This window comes from Atta cephalotes (genome assembly GCF_000143395.1).
Source record: "Atta cephalotes unplaced genomic scaffold scaffold00068, whole genome shotgun sequence".
NCBI lineage: Eukaryota > Metazoa > Arthropoda > Insecta > Hymenoptera > Formicidae > Atta > Atta cephalotes.
The window spans coordinates 71,097-91,574 of NW_012130132.1; the positions used below are offsets into that span (position 1 = coordinate 71,097).

A 20,478-nucleotide genomic window follows, 5' to 3' on the forward strand; every position below is an offset into this window, starting at 1 on the left:
TTCAAAATAAATTATGCCCTCCGCTAAATAATTCTCCTGATTGCACAACCCTCCTATTCAGTAAAGCGACACCCGTAACAGCGTTACTATATTAATTAATTAATAACAGAGATAATAACATCAACGGTCACGCTAAAACTTTTATAATTGTCAATATCAAATCAATCGCGTAGATCTATGATACAGGCCTTTGGGACATATTCTTGTTGTAAGGAAAGAATCGACGATCTGCAATGTCCAACATTTTCTTTTTTTCTTTTTTTTTCAGACAGAATCAGTACCCTCTTCACGACAAAAATATCTACGATGAATCCTATGCTAATTGTACTCACAGTTGCCCTTAATAACATCATAATCGACTTTAGCTACTAACTCTCACAATGTCACAATCAACTTCGTGTCGTACAAAATTTACTACATACAATTATAATTATCTCGAGACATTTTAAAACTAGCTGACGATGCATGAATGATAGTAGTACGCGAATGATGTACGAAAAAATTCTTCAAAACACATACATCGAAATCTTTTGACAAATTGATATTTCGAGGATTCAAGCATTTTTATATGAGTGATTTGACGGCAGTGATGTTCCGAATTCGAAATGTCGCGAGTATATGTATGTTTCGATAATTATAATTCTCTCTCTCTTTCTCTCTCTCTCTCTCTCTCTCTCTCTCTTCCGATAGGAAATCGATTCTTCTAACACGATGAGCTTCGATAGAACGAAAGATTTGAATGTTTTTGTTCACTTTATGCACACTGCCTTGGACGTAGTAAAATATTAATATGGCTTTCAGCAATGAGGGTGGCGAATTGCGATCGAAGCTCAACGCATTAAAGTTCCTCGAATTTGGGCGAGTGAAAATTATTAGGCACATACCACATTTCTCCTTGGATCTTCATCCTCACTGAATTACAAAATTCTTAGATTAAGAATTTGTCTTTTACAATTGCTAAAAGTAAGAATCATCAGTTCACAATCTACTACGATTGTAATCTACGTCCATAATTTTGAAAAGTTCAGAGTTCGTCCTCGCTGGACTCGCTGCTGTAAGCCAATTGTTCCTTCCACCATTCTCGAACTTCCAGCATGACGCTGGAAACTTTAGGCGCGGTTACTTTGTTGTTCAACGCTTCCCTTGCCTGCCTGCTTTGCTCTGTATTTTCCGTTAAATGATGCAAATTATTTTTCACCATTGCTACAAAAAATAATCCAAAATAATTCTGCGCCAAAGATAATTAATACGATATATTGTACGAAAGCCAAGTGATTATTTCGGCTTACCTGGCGGTCTGCTATTCCTTTTCTTCGACACTGCGATCTTATCCTTCTCGGATCGAACGGATGCTGGATCCGATAAAGTTGGTGCTAGGTACTTTCTTCCTGAAGCACTTCCTATGCTGTCCGATCTTGGAAGCACCATCGGTTTCTTGGCCCTGTATTTTGGAGCTTCGACATCCTAACAGTTGAAAACAAGATAATAAACTTTTTTCATCAAATTATATTACTTTTTTGAAATCATAATGATGGTACAAATTCTAATTTTTATAAATATAGAAGTTGATACTTAAAAATTTTTTAAACAAAAAATGTCACTATTGGATATCATTGATTTATGATATAAAAATATCAATTCACATTTTTCTACAAGAAATGCTTGGGGTGTAATAAAGCAAATAAAGTGTGAGATAAGACGCACCTTTATTTCAGTCTCCTCTTCACGATCAACACTAACTTCCTTGCCTTTCTCCTCTTTACCTTTCTCTATATCTTGAGGTGGCACAGCTGTGTTATTTGTAGCACGAAGACCCGCGATAAGATTGTTTTGTTTCTGCAAAGAAAAAAAATTATTATTTCTCTGATACGATTTCAGATTAAGTCATTCTCACCGCTCGTATCTTCTTCAGGCAGCCCTGTAACCAAGTTCTGATGGTTTGCTTAGCCACTTCCTCCTCAATTATATACTCGAATTCTTCTCGTGCAAGAAGTTCTTCCAATTGTAGCGCTTTCCTTATATCCACTGAGCGATACGATAACATACTAAAAAATTTTTATTAAGAAAACATTGTAAAATATTCGAATAATGTAAAATATAATGAATGAAAAATTCACGAATTGAAATATTTAAAACATCTAATAAAGAAGAAACTACGTCCTATAGAAGATCTGTCCTGAGAAAATTTCAAATATCTAAAAATTTTACTTAACAAGCTATAAATGTTTAATATTTCATTTACAATCCATATTGTAAAATTTACTTAATAACATCGTGAAAGGTAACATCTTCGCCATTGTGCAATCGTTCGAGTTCGTAGCACATGTATTTGAAGAGCAGGCGATCCTTTTGTGGATCGGTCTCCAATCTACCTTTCAACAATCGCAAGATAAACTTCACCTGAAATCCGCAAACATCAGTATTTGCTTCTTAAAAATTATATTATTTCTAATATAATACGGATTCGCGATAAAATCATACCCGCTTCACCGGTATAACACCTTTCTGATGATTATCAACAACATTCCACGTATTCTGAAAGTTCCTTATGTCTGCATACGATAATAACGCATCCTCTTCATTTGAATAAAATAAAGAAAAGTTCTCCATAATAATAGCTGTTCAAAAAGAAAAAATTTCAATCTTTGTTTTATTCCCTTTAAATTACTCTCTATAGACATCTAATTAAAAAAAATTAAATATATATATATATATATATATATATATTATTATTAAACAGAAAAATTAGATTGAAGCCACTATATAATAATATATTTTCTGTTAAACAATCTCCTTTTTTGTCTAATCTAAGAGGAGAAATACAGCTGATTTTTTAAAATCTAATCAACATGATTTTGTATAAGCTTCTTTGATGTATGTACAAGTATATTGCATACATACCCACTAAAAGATTCAAGACGATGTAAGTAATGATGACGTAAAAAGTGCAAAAATAAATTAGAGAAGCATGGAAATTGCCGCAATCCGTTTCCCAGTAATTATCCGCCGGTGTGCAATAGGGTGGTTGTATCATGCAGTCGTGCATAATTTTGTTCCAATCCTCCCCCGTCACTATGCGAAAGAGCATCGCCACGCCAGTAACCGGTGATTCGAAATTAGCGCGTCTAAATTACAAAGAGATTATTTCTGATATATCAAGCGGAAGCAGAGCAAGATAAAGAAATATTATAATAGAACGAAAAAGAATTTAATACTAAAAAAATTATATTGGAAGAGATTTATATTAAATTATATTGCACGTGTATTTTATATATCTTAAAATTTCGTAGACAGTATATACTTTTCTCACCTTCCTATACCTTCTCCGTACTTCACTGTACCAAAGATTATAGTGCCAGCTAACGCGTAGAAGAAGACAAGAAGAAACATGCCGAATATGATGAAGAAGCTCTTGCAGACGGATACACCAACTGTCAACATTAGCATCTTGAGAGTGGTGTGTTTGCCAGTGATGGTGAAGAATCTCAAGATTACGACCATAAATCCAATTACGTAAGACAGATCGTTCTGAGATCAATACAATAAAACATGATAATATGAGAATGAACAACGAGTGATAGACGAAGAAAAAATACAAAGGATTCTTGATGATGAAAATACCTGCATTGTGCAGTGTATGATAATCCAAATAACGCCTACAACTGTCACGAGTAGATCGTATCTGTTTCTCCTGGATTGCCAATAACCACGCGGTGTAAAAGCAATGTTTTTCATGATTACTTCCACAAGGAACACCAGTGTCAGAATCGTGGAGACCATAGCCAGAGCTTCTGTGTGTTCCTCTTCGAGTCTCCACTTCAGATGAGCAGCAAAAAAGGAAGAAAGATAGCAGATTAAACACGAGCAGGCACGTTATATTTATTTTTACTAGTTTAATGATGGCAAGGAATAAATAATTCAAGAAAAATTTTCTTACGATATTCGTTGAAATTGCATATTTCTTTTGATATGAATCAAGCGCTTGATTCTATGTAGCAATGTTAATAAATCCGTAAAAAACTAAATAGAATGTCAAGCTAGTCTATAAAACTATTTTTCCTAATTTTGTGATTAATCTTTGCGCTATATGCGCTATATGACGCTATATGACGTAAGAATTATGATTTAGCACAATTTTACAATTTTACAATTCCAAGCATACACTTATTATAATTAATAATATTCCTAAAAATTAATACATATTTTTGTAATTCAATTTAAGGAAATAATCAGCCTTGAAAAATATCTATCGAATCTCACGCATCTATATCTGAATATTATTTTGTTCAACTCACAGAAACGCACAGAAGAGCGCTGTTCACGAGTACCATGACAGCAATGAATCTTTTGAAATAAATGTTCTGCGTGATATCGTAGATGAAAGCACGGAACTTCTTGCCGTCCGGTCTAGGTGGTAAGTGCAGTGGCTGAGCGATCTTCAGACGTTTCTTCAAGTCGCACCTATACCCAACAAAAAAAAACTCCTAATCTAGAGATCGCGATATTTACTGACGAAATATACGACATCTCACCACCGTCTTTGATCGACCGTGAGCAAAGCAGTGCCTTTGTTCTCGGAGTAATTCGCGATCACCACACCCACGAACAATGTCAAGCCGATCATGCAACCGAGGAAAATATAAACGTGTATATAGATAGCGTGAGCCTGAAAAAAGATACAATAAGATATTGAAGAATGTGACGGAGAAATAATATTCTTACCCAATTCCAAATTTTGTAATTTTTGTGATCATCTATATTAAACAACATAATCTATTATTCTATCAAAAGAAATAATGACTCACGGGACCAAGAGCTTTAATAAGAACATCCCGTACGTCAAGCCATCCTTTGAAAGAAAGTACTTCAAACAAAGCCATCATAGCATCGCCAATATTATCAAAGTTGAATCTTTTAGGATTAGCCCTGAAAAATGTGTGACAAAATAAGCGTGTACAAAATAGCGTATTTTCTTACATTAGTTCCTTATAATTAATCTGAATTAAAGAAAATGTAAATGAGTAAAATTCTCAGAATTGCATGATTTATGCATACCAAACACGCGGTACTAATATGGACGGATAACTCTCGTTTTCCCCTGGTCGTAGTTTCATCTTCGTCACGAACACTCTTCTCATAAATACTCCGACGCATTCCTCGCGCTTCAAGATCGTGGGATCGTTACATCTCGCTAATCGACCGCCATATAATTGCACTCCATAACTCGCGAACATGAACATCAGCAAGAACAATAATGTTGATACCTGAATGAAATAATATTTATCTGTTAATTTGTTTCATCATTTTCAGATTAGTTATTTCTAGAAGATATAGAGATAATATAGAACGATAATAATAGAATAATAAAGAACGATATTTACCAATAAAATTTCCTTGAATCCTCTGCACAGCTCGTAAACGACTTTTCTCATATGTGGAACAAGAGTGAAAATTCTTAGCGGTCTGACGCATCGTAATATCATCAGCAGTTGCGCTCCAGAATTCGGCGGCACGCTTTTCGGCATCCAACATAAGAATATGAGACTTACCTGCGACAACGTGCATACAATATTATATATTATATATACATACTAAGAACTATTTATGATTTATCACATATAATTATTATACTTAAGATTAAAAGAAATATTTCCCAATAGAATTTAATATTTCCAATATACTAAACAATGTAAATGAAGACATCTAACACAGAGGCAACGTCTTTGATGTAGGCCTTGGGTGTAAAGAACAGACCATCCGCCAAGATTTTTAACGCTAGTTCAATGCTCATACAAATAACGAAGCAGTATTCGGTGATCTGCAACGCCGGTGTCTCCATTACGCGCTTTCGTGGTGTCTCGAACATCATCGAGATGCACGACAACGTCGTGATGAATATCATTACCCAATCGAGATAGGTCACTAAACCAAGGAAATTGCTGGAAGAGATACAGAATTTGTTGAACTTGGCTTCTTTGCTTCATGACGATGGGACAATATATTTCAATATTATCTCGCGATGCTTACTGTAGACTCTTGTACTGCACCTTCCTTTCCTTGCCTGTTAAAGGATCTTTCAATCTCGCGTCATATCTCGCGTAGACGAATAACTGGCAATATTTTCGGAATTTGCTTTCGCGAGGTACCGCAAATAACGGCGTATCGAAGAATGGATGGTTCTCTCGCAAATCATCTTCACGTTGGTTTCTGGAATGAAAGAAGAGATATATAAGATATATAAGAGATATATAATTGTGAAAATCTTAAAAATCTCAGAAATAATTTCGATACCTTCGCATCTCCGCCTGTTGTCTCTTAGCTTGCAGCAATTTGATGTCTAAATCATGTGGCCTTCTGCTTGACGAACTGACTCTGTTTATTCCTCCTATATCACCGTTTTCCATAAGATGCTCGTACGTCTGTTTTAATTTGATCGATCCACTTCGGACGCTTCTTCTGATTGATCTATTTTTGTTATGCCAATAGAAAACATAGATAAATAAATGTAAAAACATAAAATATCTTCGTACTACATACTATACTTAAAGAATATCAGAATTTAATCGATGATAATTAACAGAGACAGTAATAATTTAGAAAATTTTATATGTAATATATTAATTAAAAAAACTATTATTAAATCTTTAAATTGTCCCATTTAAAAAATTTTCAAATTTCTAAATCTAAATTCTCGTTACTCATTCTATTAACATTTCTATTATCTTGTTCTTACTTTTTCGGATCGATGCGAAGTTGCTTAGTGCCACTCACGGTGCCCTGCGGTTTTAGAAGTCCTTTTCCTGGTACTGGAATCATGGCGGAGTCTCCCAAGAGAAGCCTCTGATTATTGGAATCACTAGAACGACTTAAATCTTTAAGTTGAAAATTTCAAGAAATATAATAACGAATGATATTTTACTTACTTTATGATATAAATAACAGAAGCTTTCTTCAAATTAGTAACGACACTTCTCACCTTCGGCGGATTATTTAAAATTTTCACCGGGCGTTGTTTTCTATACACAATTTTTGAATCAAAGGTTTCGTTAATTCTCTTTACACCTTCATTTTCCTCATCCTCTACTTCAAGCACGAATTGTCGCATAAAACTCTCGCGCACCTTAAAAAAGATAATTCGAATATTAATTCAATCCATTGAATAATTAAGCGAAATAGATTGTTTTATAATCTTGAGGCTGTAAGATGTTAAAATTCTTCAACAAAATTAAAACTATTCTAAATTTAATATCTAAGGAATAAACCAAGGAGTTAATAATAATTATTCATGAATATTTACCTTCGGTAAATTGAAATCTGATGGCACTTTGTGAAGACACGTCATCTGCGGACTGTCTGGGAATTTTTCAAAGATTCTCAATCTGAATGGCAAGCTTTCCTTTATCTCGGCACTTTGTTCACGAAATTTCAATTGCTTCAGTTTCTTAATGTCCTCATCCAATTCGAGATTGTCAAGAATTACCGCGACGAAAAGACTTAGCACGATCTGAAGATATAATTCAGCATTAGTTCATATCATAGTTTGCATAAAGGAGATATTGATGATTACCAATGTGACAAAGAGATGATACAAAATGAAGTATACTGCGATAAACGGTGCTATGCCTTCATGTGTTCGTAACATAGTTTCATCCATCACATCGACCCAGGCTTCTTGTGTGAAAATTTGGAACATAGACATAAATGCCTGAAAATTTATATTTTGATGAGTAAGTCACAATAGTCGTGTAATGTGGTTTGTTAAAGTATAATCACTTCAGGAAAAGTTTCGAATTTGGTGAAGTCGCAAAGGAAGCAGAAGAGCTGCATAGAAATACTTGAGGATATCACCAGCAGGCACATGGTAAAAATGATGAGACTACCGAGCTTCTTGCCAGGGCCGAAAATTTTGTAGACAAAGTCCTCCAGCATTGGTGACGCTTTAATAAGCCGAACTATTCTGAGAACCTTCCCATATAAAAATACCATAATAAATTAAAGGTCTTTTATATTGTTTGAATTTTTAGAAGTATAAAAAGACCAACACAACTAAGAATATAAAATATATAAACAATAAGGAAAAAGCATAGACATTAGACTGTAGGAAAAATGTAAAAGTGAAGCGACATGAAAGACGAGGAATCAAATAAAGATAGAAACCTGAAAGAAAGTGAATCCAGAGAGATACAAAAACGGAATAATGTGTAAAGTCGTGCCAATGGCAAGCAGCAGTTCGAATTTGTGAATCGAATGCTTAAAATAACTCCGGAAACCCAGGCACCATATCTTGAAGAGGGTCTCTAAATCCAGCAATATCGTGAAGACGATCTCAGCCCAGTAATAATTGTCATAGTATGTTTGCCTCGGTTTATCATCATGCTTGAAACTCATCGTCGCAGTGGTGATGCCATTCGCTAGAATTGCACACATTATAACTGAACGAAAATGCGGCGACTTGAGAATAGTATGACAAAGTGGAGAGGCTAGGCCCCCATGTTTATTCTCGTCTAATGTCACTAATTTCCAGCCATTATCGTCTCCAGTCAATATCTGCATTAAATAAAGTAAATATATCAATTATATTATCAATAAAATCATACAATTATATTCACTTAAAATTAATTTTAAATATATGTATATTTTTAATGAGAATATTTTAATAAAGTAAAGTAAAGGCTGTTTCTTCAAAGATATCTTTGGTAAAACTGACCTGCGATGCCGAACTGTTGCTAATGTGACCTCTAACGCCCCACATTTGTTGGAACTGTACTCGGATTTCGTTAAAAGTTTCCGTAATGACAGCAATGAAAACGTTCTTCACTAACCAGGCCAAGAAGAATATCATTGTACTGAAGTAAAGAACTGCGCGCCATGCTGGTAGACTATCGATCGCGCGATACATGATAAAGACCCATCCTTCCTGAGAAGCCGCTTGATATACGGTGAAGATACTGGTAGCTAAATAATTCAAATTTGGAATTAAATTTTCAGACAATAAGATATTTTTAAATACTTACAAATAATATTCGAATATTACTTTAGTTTTTAATTGATAAATAATATTAAAATAAATAATATTAAAATTGTTCAATCTTCATATTAAAAAAAGACTTACATGCGGTGTATACAAGATATAAAAATCGACAAAATTTTGATAAAATTGCACTGGATAAATTATAATATAATTTGTAATCTTATTACTATCTTTGAAGCTATTATAATTATTATTACATAAGAATATAGAATGTGAAAATATGAAATATAAGAAAATATGTATAAGAAAGATAAAATCATAAAGTTGTAACAAATGTTCCAATAAATTAGTTAGCTTTACATATTCTTAGAAAAATAATATGAAAGCCAATAAATACAGAAGAACAAGGGCATAATAACATTAACATTAACTACTACCAAACTCGTCAAATCCATTGAAGCCTATAATATACTTGGTCAACTCCAGTTTCATGCAGACCATTCCTTCGGGGCATTGATATCCAGATTCTGGATCGGTGGAGCAGAATGTGTCAGGAATAGCCAGGCTGTTGATCGTAATGTAATTAGGCTCAGTTGTGTTCAGCACGCAATGATTTTTTAGTTCGCCGAAGAATTGCACACCCAAAAGACCATAAAGGGACATGAAGAACAGGAAGAAAAGCGTTACGTTGTAGATCTGCTGACTCGAGCGTCTAAATATAAATCATATATTGTTAATAAACTTAAATAAATTAATTAAATTAAATTAATAATTGTAGTGTATAATAGTATCTTGTGATATCTTATTCTTATTTAAATGTAAATCTTTCATATCAATTTTACATCAATATCCTTACTTGAAGATCTGATTGATTCTGGCTCTGGGCATTGAAAATTTAAGAAAGACTCGAAGGAAGCGTATCATGATCAGCGGCCGTGGTGACCGCGCTATTGAAGCGTAACTAAATTTTATGAAACCCAGCATCTCAAACATTTGCAGAATTACAGATAACCAGAGAAAGATTACCATAAACCCGTCAAATTGGCACCAGTGGTCTTTCAGGTAAGACTTATCCCTCTGCAATGCCATTTATAATTTCATTCTAGTCTATATCAAATGTGTTACAAGTGCATACAAATTTTATTCGCCATTTCATAATGTTGTTGGTGTCATAATAATAAAATAAAAACTTTTAATTATTTCTCAAAGCAATCAAGTATCTCAATTGTATCTCTTTGATAAAGAGGGACTTTACCTTTACTATTCCCCGTATATGCATCTTAGCGATCATCTCGGCAGTGAACAGAAACGTGATTATCAAATCGCAAATAAAGGTAACATATTGAAGGGACGGTACTTTCTCAAAAGTTTTTGGAGTATTCAAGCAAACAGAAGCCAACGAGACTAGGGCGCAAAGTCGCATCAACCGTCTTACCCATAACTGAAATCACATAAAGCGGTTTTCAGGAAAGATCTGATTGTGAGAAAAGGAAAACATTTTCGATTTTTACAATTTTCTCCCCTGGGTCAATTTATACTTCCACTCACCTTGTTGACCCATTCTATGTCAGCGCTCTCATTGAGGGACTCTTCTGGACCATAATCGGCCAGGACGGGTTCCCCCTTGAGGCTCTGCTTCCGCCCCAGCATCATAATAGGGATTATGTTCGCAATGGTGAGGCCTGGAAGTAACAGAAAAATGATCGAAATTGGACATATCATTAATAAAAATGATTATTAAAAATTAAATTATTATTTGACAAGATAAGTATGCATCACGTTTGCTCTCAATGTGTTCATATATCTTTCTATACATTCTATCCACTATTTTAAAATATATGTATTAGATTAGTAATACATCTTATTAGTATATATGTAACATTTCAAACTTTATATAAATAATTTATTAATATATATTTTAATTTCCAGTAACATATACTTTTAAAAATAGCTCAATAAAACTTAAAAGATAGCTAGTTTACGAAATCGGTGTTGTTCGTAAAAGGGATAACTCTAAGGAATATTTTATTATCAAAGAATTTACCTTTCTTTTAGCTGTTCACGAAACGACAGACACTGCCTTTACGGCAATTTCTATAGACTACATCTCGATATAAAGCAACGATAAAGCTCAACATGTAATAAACATCTCAGAGGTAATAACAAGCTGGCAATGTCGGGGTGAACATGTTTCGGCCGTGTCGCCAGCACGGCCGAAAGTCTGGGCAAATGGGCATGAGCAGTGTGTCCTCCACGGTCTCCACCTTCTGTGAGAAAATCAATATTTCACACTTTATTCTAAAGGGCGCGAATTTCCAGAAATCGTGATTTTTTTATAATTATTTATTCCTACTTAAAAATATTCGTCTTTAATTAAAATATTAAATCAATCCTTTTATCGCTAAATTAATAGATGTTACCAATAACAGTTTAACAGCGAAAATGTTGATGTTTTTGAAACACAATTTTCATATATAATTTTCAGCAAATCCAAAGTTCTAGCTAAACATATAACTAATATAATATAAAGTTATATATTATAACATAACTTTATACAACTAGTATAACATAATAAAAATTAAATTATTATAATAAATTATTTGAAAGGATTAAGTAAAAAGAGGGAGAAAACGGGAAGATTTTTTTTCTCTCTTTTATTTATATACAGAATACGAGCTTATAGATAATATTATTTAATCTCTTTAATTAATAATTTAATAAAGTAGTTTATTAATAGAAAAATACAGTCATTTGTTATGTTCATTTCTTTACTTATCCTTATTTTGTATTTTTGAAATATATAAATATATCTTTCTTTTCTTGCTCTTTCATTTACTCACATGACGCTGAAAGTTAATGTATTTAGTTTCATCATACAAACTGATAAAATGTGATTAAATGCATTGCAATTATGAGTCAGATCTCTGCGAGGATTATTTTATGCATTTTCATCTGCAGCAGCCATCAGTTTCGAAAATTCGGAATCTGGATAAGAGAGAAGTGTGGCAGGTGCATCAAATTCAACAATCTTGCCCTCGCTCATGACGAGAATACGATTACACGCAACAACAGTTTGTAATCTATGAGCGATCGTAAGTACAGTGCAATCCGCGAACTCGTTCTGCAGCGTGTTCTGCACTGTCGCTTCAGTTTCCGGATCGACGGCGGCCGTGGCTTCGTCCAGAATCAGTATCTATAATATGCGTATAACATGTTAATATTAATTTTAATATTCTAAAAAGAAATAAGAAGTATTCTCCGGAAATCAATTTTAAATGTATGTAATATTGCAAAAATCGTTCAATAAAAGTGCATTACCTTTGTACTGTGTAATAAAGCTCTTGCCAGACAAAGAAGCTGTCTCTCGCCAATGCTCAAATTATTTCCGCCAAATCCAACGGACGCATCGAGATTTCCCGACATTAGAGACACCTTTTCTTTCATCTGAGTCTTTTCAAGAACATTCCAAATATCATGATCGGCGTGATGTTGGAAAGGATCCAAATTAGATCTAAAAAACGAATCAAATGAAGAGAATAGCTAGCAAAAATTGCTAATTAAATTTATTACCTTACAGTGCCACTGAATAAAACTGGATCTTGAGGAATAATTGACAATTTATTTCTTAGTATATCTAATTCTAATTTCGAAATATCTATACCGTCGATTTTAATGATCCCTTCACAAATTTCGACTAATCGGAATAAAGCTACGACTAAGGAGCTTTTACCGGATCCTGTGCGACCTACGATGCCTGAAATAATTCACAATTAATTTCTCGCATAAGAAAATGCGACAAACGAGAAAGAGAAAGAAAATATTTAGCTATTACCAATTTTTTCTCCGGGCTTTATCGTAAACGAGACATCGAGCAGTATAAGCGGCAACTCCTCTCTGTATCTCATCTGAACAGCTTTGAACTCTATTTTGCCACGAGAAGGCCAATCATCGGCTGGTTTAAGAGCGACTGTTCTGCTTGCACCTTCTTTCTGCAAAGTCTGAATAAGATATAAGATTAAAACAAAAAGAAATTACAGAATCAGAATTTATTATCAATTAAACAGAAATAGATTACCTTGAGGTAGTAACTAATTCTCTCTACGCTTATAAAGCGCACTTCCGTCTCAGACATTAGTCTGACCGTATACTGGAAAACACCAGTCATCTGTGTGGCATATGCCATAGCCAGACCGGCAAAGGCCGGCGATATTTCATTTTTAAATGAAATCACGAATAACGCGATTATACAGGATGAAGCAATTACCAAACTATCCAGTCTAATCGCAGACCATCTCATCGCGGCTTGACATAGATACTGACATAAATTATTCGTGTTGAATAATTCTTCAAATCTATCGACAAGAAACAATTCAATCGCCATATTCTTTTTCTATTACTTCATTATTATATGATGCATGTATTTCACTAAATAATTACCTGTATAAGAAATTCTTCTCCTTTTGAAAAGCGTGAATTGTACTTAAACCTTGAATCGTCGTTGTAACGAAACTTAAAACAGGAGACCGCGAGACACTCTCCATTCTTTTCAAATCCCTCATTCCTATTCTATGAAGACACAAAACAAAACAGTTAATCATATGTAAATTATATACGTAAATTGCGATATTTAGGCTAATACCTAAACAATTTGCCAACGAAGAAGAATAGTACACCAAATAGAAGTAACGGTATCGAAAACCAGGGCAATATGCCACAAATAAAAAAAATAGCAAAACTGCAAGTAAAAATATTTTGCACCATGTTTTCTATCGATATGGGTAAATAATTATCAACTGCAAATCAGAAAATTAATTAAATTAGATATATTGATTTGCGACAAGTGCATGTGTAAAATAATTAAAAAATTATTCACTTTCGTCTATGTCTCGACTGAAAACGTTCTGTATTCTACCACTTGGAGTAGTTTCGAAGAAGCTTAACGGAGAACTAATAATTTTGTGAAGAAACGTGTTGTGCAATGTAGTCGAAGCTTTTATCGTGGCAAACATAATTATTAAGCCACGAAGAAAACTTGTCAATAATATGCCGATGATGCAAGCACCGTATATATCTCGATAAAATGAAAAATCAGGATTAGCGTTGATATCCTCTGAGTATATAGTATCATTAGTTCCTGGCATAGTCACGTTCTGAAAATTAAATAAGATTGACACGACGTCTGTGACGATATATCAAATATTAACTAAAAAAGTGATAATAACAAAAATATTACTAAAATATTTTTTGATTGAAGAAAAGAGATAGATATATATTTATTTATCTCTTTATATATATATATATATATATATAAAATATTGAATACAATGTACTACTTACGCCTCCGCCAGCTTTAATCCATACAGCGAGCCACCAAGTACTGAAGGCCGAACTACCTACGTTCAAAAAAACGTAAAAAATACGAGAATAGCGATCAAATAACCACCTGTAGCTTGTATATATGTGTGATAAGTGTACGACTTGACGGATCCACTTTCAGACTTTTCTGCCATTGTTAAAGTTCCTATTCAATACAATTAATATAATTTAAAAAAGAAAAATATCAGAGATCTCTAAATCAAAAGATATACGATTAAATGCGCGTACCTTTGTATAATTTCTCTTTTCCATAATTTTCTTTGTGCGCAGATTTCTTTTGCACTTCTAAATCGTTAATACTTTTTTGTGTTACTTTCATAGATTTAACACTGTGAAAAAATAAAAGATTACTAAATTACTTTCAAATAATTCAAAAAATACAATGCCATTAAACGTACGCTGATAAATTATCTTCCGTTGCAATTGTGCTGTTCTTCACCATTGATGCGTATTCCCTATCAAGTCGTAAGAGATCTTCGTGGGTTCCATGCTCTACAATCTTGCCCGCATTCATCATGTAAATTTCATCACAGCGTTTTAAAAACTATAATGAAAAAATTTGGAATATTTTAAAATTTTGACGCCAATATTTCAAATCACATTGTTAATTAATTTCCTTTGAATTTATTTTTTATATTTTTAGAAAACAATAAAAATATATATAGAGAAAAATTCTCATGAATTTTATTATATTATTAACTATGAGGCACATGTATATTATTAATAAATATTTTGGAATTTTAACATCAATTAAATACATACTTGAATGTTATGTGTCACGAAAAGAACAGATTTGTTTCTAAGAGCTTCAAGGATCAATTTCTCGAATATATATGAACCAACGTATGCATCAACTGCGCTCAAAGGATCATCAAGAAAATAAATATCCCTGAAACAATAAATACAATTGCTATATTCGATTTTTATCCGTTTCTACCAATGTAGATTAATTTTAATCTCGGCTCAATTTTTAGAACTAGAACTAGAAAAAAAAGAATTAGTTGAACCGAGATTAAAATTAAACTGCATTGGTAGAAACAGACATTAGCAGCACAACTAATGTATTTCTTAAAAAGGAAATGATAAAGATTTTACGTACCGATTGGCATAATATGCTCGCGCGAGCGCAACTCTCTGCTTTTGTCCTCCGGATAGATTGATACCTCTCTCACCGATCTCAGTATCATCTCCTCCCGGTAACATATTTAAATCTTCCTTCAGATTGCAAATTGTGATCGTGTGATAATAACGTTTGGCATCAAACTCCTCGCCGAACAAAATATTCTCCTTAAAGGTTCCATTCACAATCCATGCCTGTTGGCTGACATAAGCACAAGTGCCCTCCCTTAAGATGTGTCCCTTTGTTATTTTCAGCTGTCCTAAAGCTGCTAAAAGCAGACTGGACTTGCCGCTGCCTACGTGACCACAAATACCGACCAGCTTTCCTTTAGGTGCTCCGAAATGCACGTCAGTAAGAACTTCAACGTATTTAGCTTCTTGTATCAATTGATTCAAGTTTTCCAGTTCCGGCGGACTGTCTGTGACTGGTAGCGATTTCTTTCTATATAAAAAATAGTTATCGCAATACATCAGAGAGATTATTATAATAAATATTATGGAATAAATATTTACTTTTTCTTGTTGTCGATCAATGCATCTATTTGAAGCGTCATACTGTCGCAAACGAAGGTACCATTAGCAATGGCAACTGCTTGCGATCTCACAATCGGTTTTGATGCTTGGCAACTGCTTTCATCCAATAGTAATACACTCTATACAAATATTGCTTTGTTAATCAAATTATCTAGTCAATAAATTTTCAAAGAAATGTAAAGCCATTGTTAAAAGCACATTGAACAAATAAATATGTAAAAATGTAACTTTATGCAGAAATAAGATAAAGATATGCAATATACATTTTGCGATAATCTAGATATCCTTCGCAGTAGTATGAAATATCCCCAAACGAATCAATTTTTAAAAACAAATTTATACAGTAATATATATATGCTCTTTAAGCTCATCATAATTGACATGATACAGATACAAAAGCAACAAAAGAAGCAAAAATGAAAATGCTGAATAGGCAAGTTTTGTTAGCAAAATGGAAGCTTATTATCATTCGGTTATATCGGAAAATGAAGATGTTAATAGGAAAAGCACGGTTGCGATATAACACATATATATGGTGCAATCTGTGCATTTCTATTAGATATAAACAAGAATAAACCTTTATTCTGCCAAAAGTTATCTTTACTGCGGTGATATTAACTAAGGCCACTTGTAAAAACATGAAAGAGGTACGAATTTGAGCATTGAGTACCGATACGAAAGGAAACACCTGAAAAGTGTAGAATTAAATCGACTGTTATAATCCTCCGTGGCATGGGAACGTTACATCTTCACTCGATATTGTATACAGATGCAATTCGGGTATTTGGCATATTAAAAGAACCGCTAAGAAAACAGCTGTTCGAATGTAACAAGGTGCTTTACAAGGCATGCAGTGTTTGTCCATAATTTACTTTAGTTTTACTAAAAAGCTTATGTTACATTAAAACAACATTGACCTCATGTACGTATTATTATAGGAAGTGTCCGTGCTGTTTTTCGCTAATCTCTATTTGCAAAAATTCTTTATCAAAATATTAATTTATATAATGATTGAATATCTTTAATAGACTTTGCAAACTAAAATTCAATGACAATTTAGATTAGAGTTAATTACTTGTATTTTAATATATAATCTCGGTAAAAAAATATATAAAAATAAATTAACGATTCAAACGAGATTAAATTTATTGAACACGGATACTGACTTTCTAATAATAGGTACGGATATTCGACCTCCCATTAAGCTGTACATGAAATCACTTAAAAAACATGGAGACCTTGAATCTTCTAAGAGCTATGAGGGCGCTGATAAAATATCGCGTGGTATCCTTAAGTGACGTGAGTGCCAGTCTAAGTAAATTTCCAAATAATGTGGTCATTGGAAAAGCCTGTAATATAATCCATTGATTGTAAAATTCAGGAGATATTATCTTGCAATTGAGATTGCGAATATTCGTGGAAATTGATTGAACTAACTTCTGAGGGAAAACTTTATCATACCAAAACTTTATCTTACCAAATTGCTTACCTATTGAATGTTTTTCGATTTCTCCTGATATACATAAAATTTAGATATTTATGAAAATATATATCTTAAAAATCAGAAATTATATTAAAAGATTATATTTTGTACCTGTGCAGCTGTTAATCCACTGCCCGAAGCAATGTGTGCTAAAAACGTGATGATCGCGGATATAACAGGTATAGCAGGCGTCAAAGAAATACTAAGACTTTGAAAGTACGCAGTCTTATGAAGCCAACTTTCTTCTTTCTTGCGTATAGCTGCAAGAAAATTATTAAATTGCCTATATTTTATACACACAAATTTTTGTAAATGTAAATTTAACAAATTTATATATCTTTCTAATAAAGAATATGTATATTAAAATAAAACTCTATTGCTTTGCCAATAACATTGCTTTTAATAATTTCTGTTCTATATAAAATATAAATTTTCTATTGTATTATTCTCACCGAGAAGTTTTTGGCCAAAATATTTCTCCCAGGCATACATCTTAATTAACTTTATGCATTCGAGAATCTCACTCATGAGTCGCACCCGAGTATCTGTAACGTTTACCGATTTCGAGCGAAAATAGCCAGTCGCACGAGAGATGAAGTACTAAAACAGATATTGCTCTGCTTATCAAAATATGCAGAATGAGCATTTGTAAAAATTTTTCTCTTAGAATTTTGATACAATATCAAAATATTATTAATATCTACAATGACTAAATATCTTTAACAATGAGCTATTTACCTGACACGGATAAAACGAGAGAAAAGCTATCATTCCTACTAGAGCAATGGGATTGAATAGCCACAATATGTAAATTATACCACAACTTATAACTATCGGCCCGCTGATAATCATTGGTCCATAAATAATCACATCAAAAAGTCTTTGACTGTCGTTGCAAAATAAATTGATTATCTGAACACAAGAATCATATATTACTTCATTAAGAGAGCATTTTCTTTGTGTTTAAAGATTTACGGAACAAATTAAATATCTCACTTCTCCTGTACTTTTATTGCCAAGACTATTTAATCTTATAATCTTCTTATACAACAGAGCTGTACAAGCCGACTTCAATCGTAATCCAGTCTTATAGTTCATGTTCCATGTCCAGGTAAAGAAGAAAGCTCGCAAAGAATCGCATACTGTCAGCAGAAAAACCCATTTGATACCATCCCAAAAGTCCTCTTCTGGAGACTCTACGTGTTCCAATATTTTCCTCATTAATATCGTCTAAGTGAAAAAAAATTCTATATTATAATACAAAGATTTAATTTAATAACAATTTAGATATTGTTATAAGAATGATCTTACCGGACTTAGAAATCCAAAAATAAGAGAACATGTCAATAAAAAACATGACATACAAACTCGTGTGCGTACAAATTTCCACGCAACTGTAGAAAAAGATGCTGCATTCGGGCCATTTTGACTTAGTTCTTGTTGCCAAAGTACATCGAGTCTAAAAAAATAATTCTTAGTTATATTATAACTACAATAAAACTTCGTTTAGCTGAAGTGTCGGAGGACAGTTCCGATACCAGTATTTATTAGTTCCAATAATAGCTGACATTAAGAAAACAAATTGAATGCATCGAGCTCTTATTATCCAAACTATGACGCCATATCTATTGTCTAAATAGAGTGCCAATAAACAGAGTTTTACTTATTTGTTCAGGATACACAATAATATATTAAACTCACCTAAGTGCATTGTACTCGCAGCTATCATATACCGATATGTCCGGTAAGTCCTTTACCGTAAGACCTTTCTTGTATGCTTTCCATAAGTATGGCGTCATCCATGTTATATATACATAAGAAAATAATCCAGCATTATCCGCTGGTGAATTTTCTTTCTTCCTGTAAAATATATTTTCATCATTAAAACAATAATTTTTCCCAACAAATATCAACAAAATAGTAACACAACTTATTAATTTCTCATTCAAGAATGTAACTAATACAACACATGTGTTATATTACTATTATTTGATTAAGTTATATTGTTGTATCTGATAAAGATCATATATAATACATTTCATTAAATATTTTATTAAATATATATTAAACATTTTTAATTACTACAAAAGATTATTGATTGAGACTTCGATTACGTACTGGTTTTGATACCGTATTGGTATCAAATTGCTCAAAGCATTATTGTATTTCTTCATCCCAGATCTGGGGATATATTCCCTAACTTGTTTCGCTGTACTGCCACTTGCCTTTGGTAAAAGAGAATGCTGTTGCTCGGGCTCCAAAGATCTAAGAAAAGATTGAAAGAAATTGGTATATCTTCCAAGTTAATTCATATAACTGAATTCAAATAAAATATTTCATTATTTTTCTCAAGAAGAGAATATGAAAGACAATTTTAAATGACCATATACCTTTCATTACGTTTGTGTTGTACGTTACTTTCAATCCACTTGTCATTATCACCATTGTTGCTTTCTGTGTCTTGTCCCATTTTTACAGAATACTATTATTATTTGACAATTCACTCTAACAAATGTAATGGTACCGGAAGAATCTGAAACTTGAAACTTAAATTCACATCACAATTGCATCTCGAAAAACTAAGTGAGATAAAGATCTCTAATCACCGCAAGGCGTGTCGTGATAAAGCGAAATTACATAAAGCTACAAAATATTATATATATGTTCGGTGAGAATTAAGCTAGTTATTACGTATTTCAAAAAATCGAGGCATAAACAAACTTCTTATACAACTGTGAAAACGCATGACACGACTATAAACATGCCAATCCCTATATAAATTATTCCCACATACTTTCATTCACGCAACCCTTTATACATAAATAAATAATATTCAATACCATTACTTACCTCATCGACAGTGTGAGATATCCTCATTTGCGACAAGTAATCACCGGTTACATCGGCGACACTGATAAGAGTACGGTTTAATCTCTCGACATCATTAATGAGTGCGTATTTTTTAAATTTCCGTTCATGCGCGAAGCCGAAGAGT

At 33.0% G+C, this 20,478-nt stretch overlaps 2 protein-coding genes across 2 annotated transcripts; both read right to left on the minus strand.

Annotated features, from left to right (window-relative positions):
* Positions 1-1,024: 1,024 nt before the first annotated feature.
* On the minus strand, positions 1,025-10,624 carry LOC105623922 (sodium leak channel non-selective protein). Its single transcript, XM_012205293.1, has 28 exons — positions 10,520-10,624; positions 10,227-10,412; positions 9,828-10,048; positions 9,409-9,683; positions 8,708-8,955; positions 8,158-8,547; positions 7,774-7,965; positions 7,568-7,705; positions 7,298-7,504; positions 6,924-7,120; positions 6,734-6,856; positions 6,292-6,465; positions 6,028-6,207; positions 5,687-5,939; positions 5,382-5,549; positions 5,056-5,264; positions 4,806-4,926; positions 4,533-4,666; positions 4,296-4,461; positions 3,622-3,816; positions 3,311-3,528; positions 2,902-3,125; positions 2,482-2,618; positions 2,264-2,400; positions 1,895-2,045; positions 1,705-1,836; positions 1,290-1,464; positions 1,025-1,203 (listed from the first exon to the last, which is right to left on the minus strand). The coding sequence occupies exons 1-28, from the start codon at positions 10,622-10,624 to the stop codon at positions 1,025-1,027; spliced, it is 5,235 nt and encodes a 1,744-aa protein (XP_012060683.1).
* Positions 10,625-11,909: 1,285 nt separating this feature from the next.
* On the minus strand, positions 11,910-19,953 carry LOC105623923 (multidrug resistance-associated protein 5-like). Its single transcript, XM_012205294.1, is given in 25 exon segments — positions 11,910-12,164; positions 12,290-12,482; positions 12,542-12,725; positions 12,804-12,969; positions 13,047-13,323; positions 13,409-13,537; positions 13,611-13,764; positions 13,845-14,121; positions 14,309-14,373; positions 14,376-14,492; positions 14,576-14,676; positions 14,746-14,891; positions 15,110-15,236; positions 15,447-15,908; positions 15,980-16,119; positions 16,578-16,688; positions 17,239-17,349; positions 17,595-17,743; positions 17,936-18,083; positions 18,222-18,395; positions 18,480-18,713; positions 18,795-18,942; positions 19,185-19,343; positions 19,602-19,748; positions 19,874-19,953. Coding segments are annotated over 25 exon segments (4,254 nt in total).
* Between the last annotated feature and the right edge of the window lie 525 nt (positions 19,954-20,478).

Coding starts and splice junctions, on each gene's coding strand:
- LOC105623922 (XM_012205293.1), bottom strand. CDS start 10,624: ATGATGCTGGGGCGGAAGCAGAGCCTCAAGGGGGAACCCGTCCTGGCC. Junction 7,706..7,773: donor AATTCGAAACTTTTCCTGAA/GTGATTATACTT, acceptor ATAAATTTTCAG/GCATTTATGTCTATGTTCCA. Junction 2,619..2,901: donor CGTCTTGAATCTTTTAGTGG/GTATGTATGCAA, acceptor CTTTTTGAACAG/CTATTATTATGGAGAACTTT.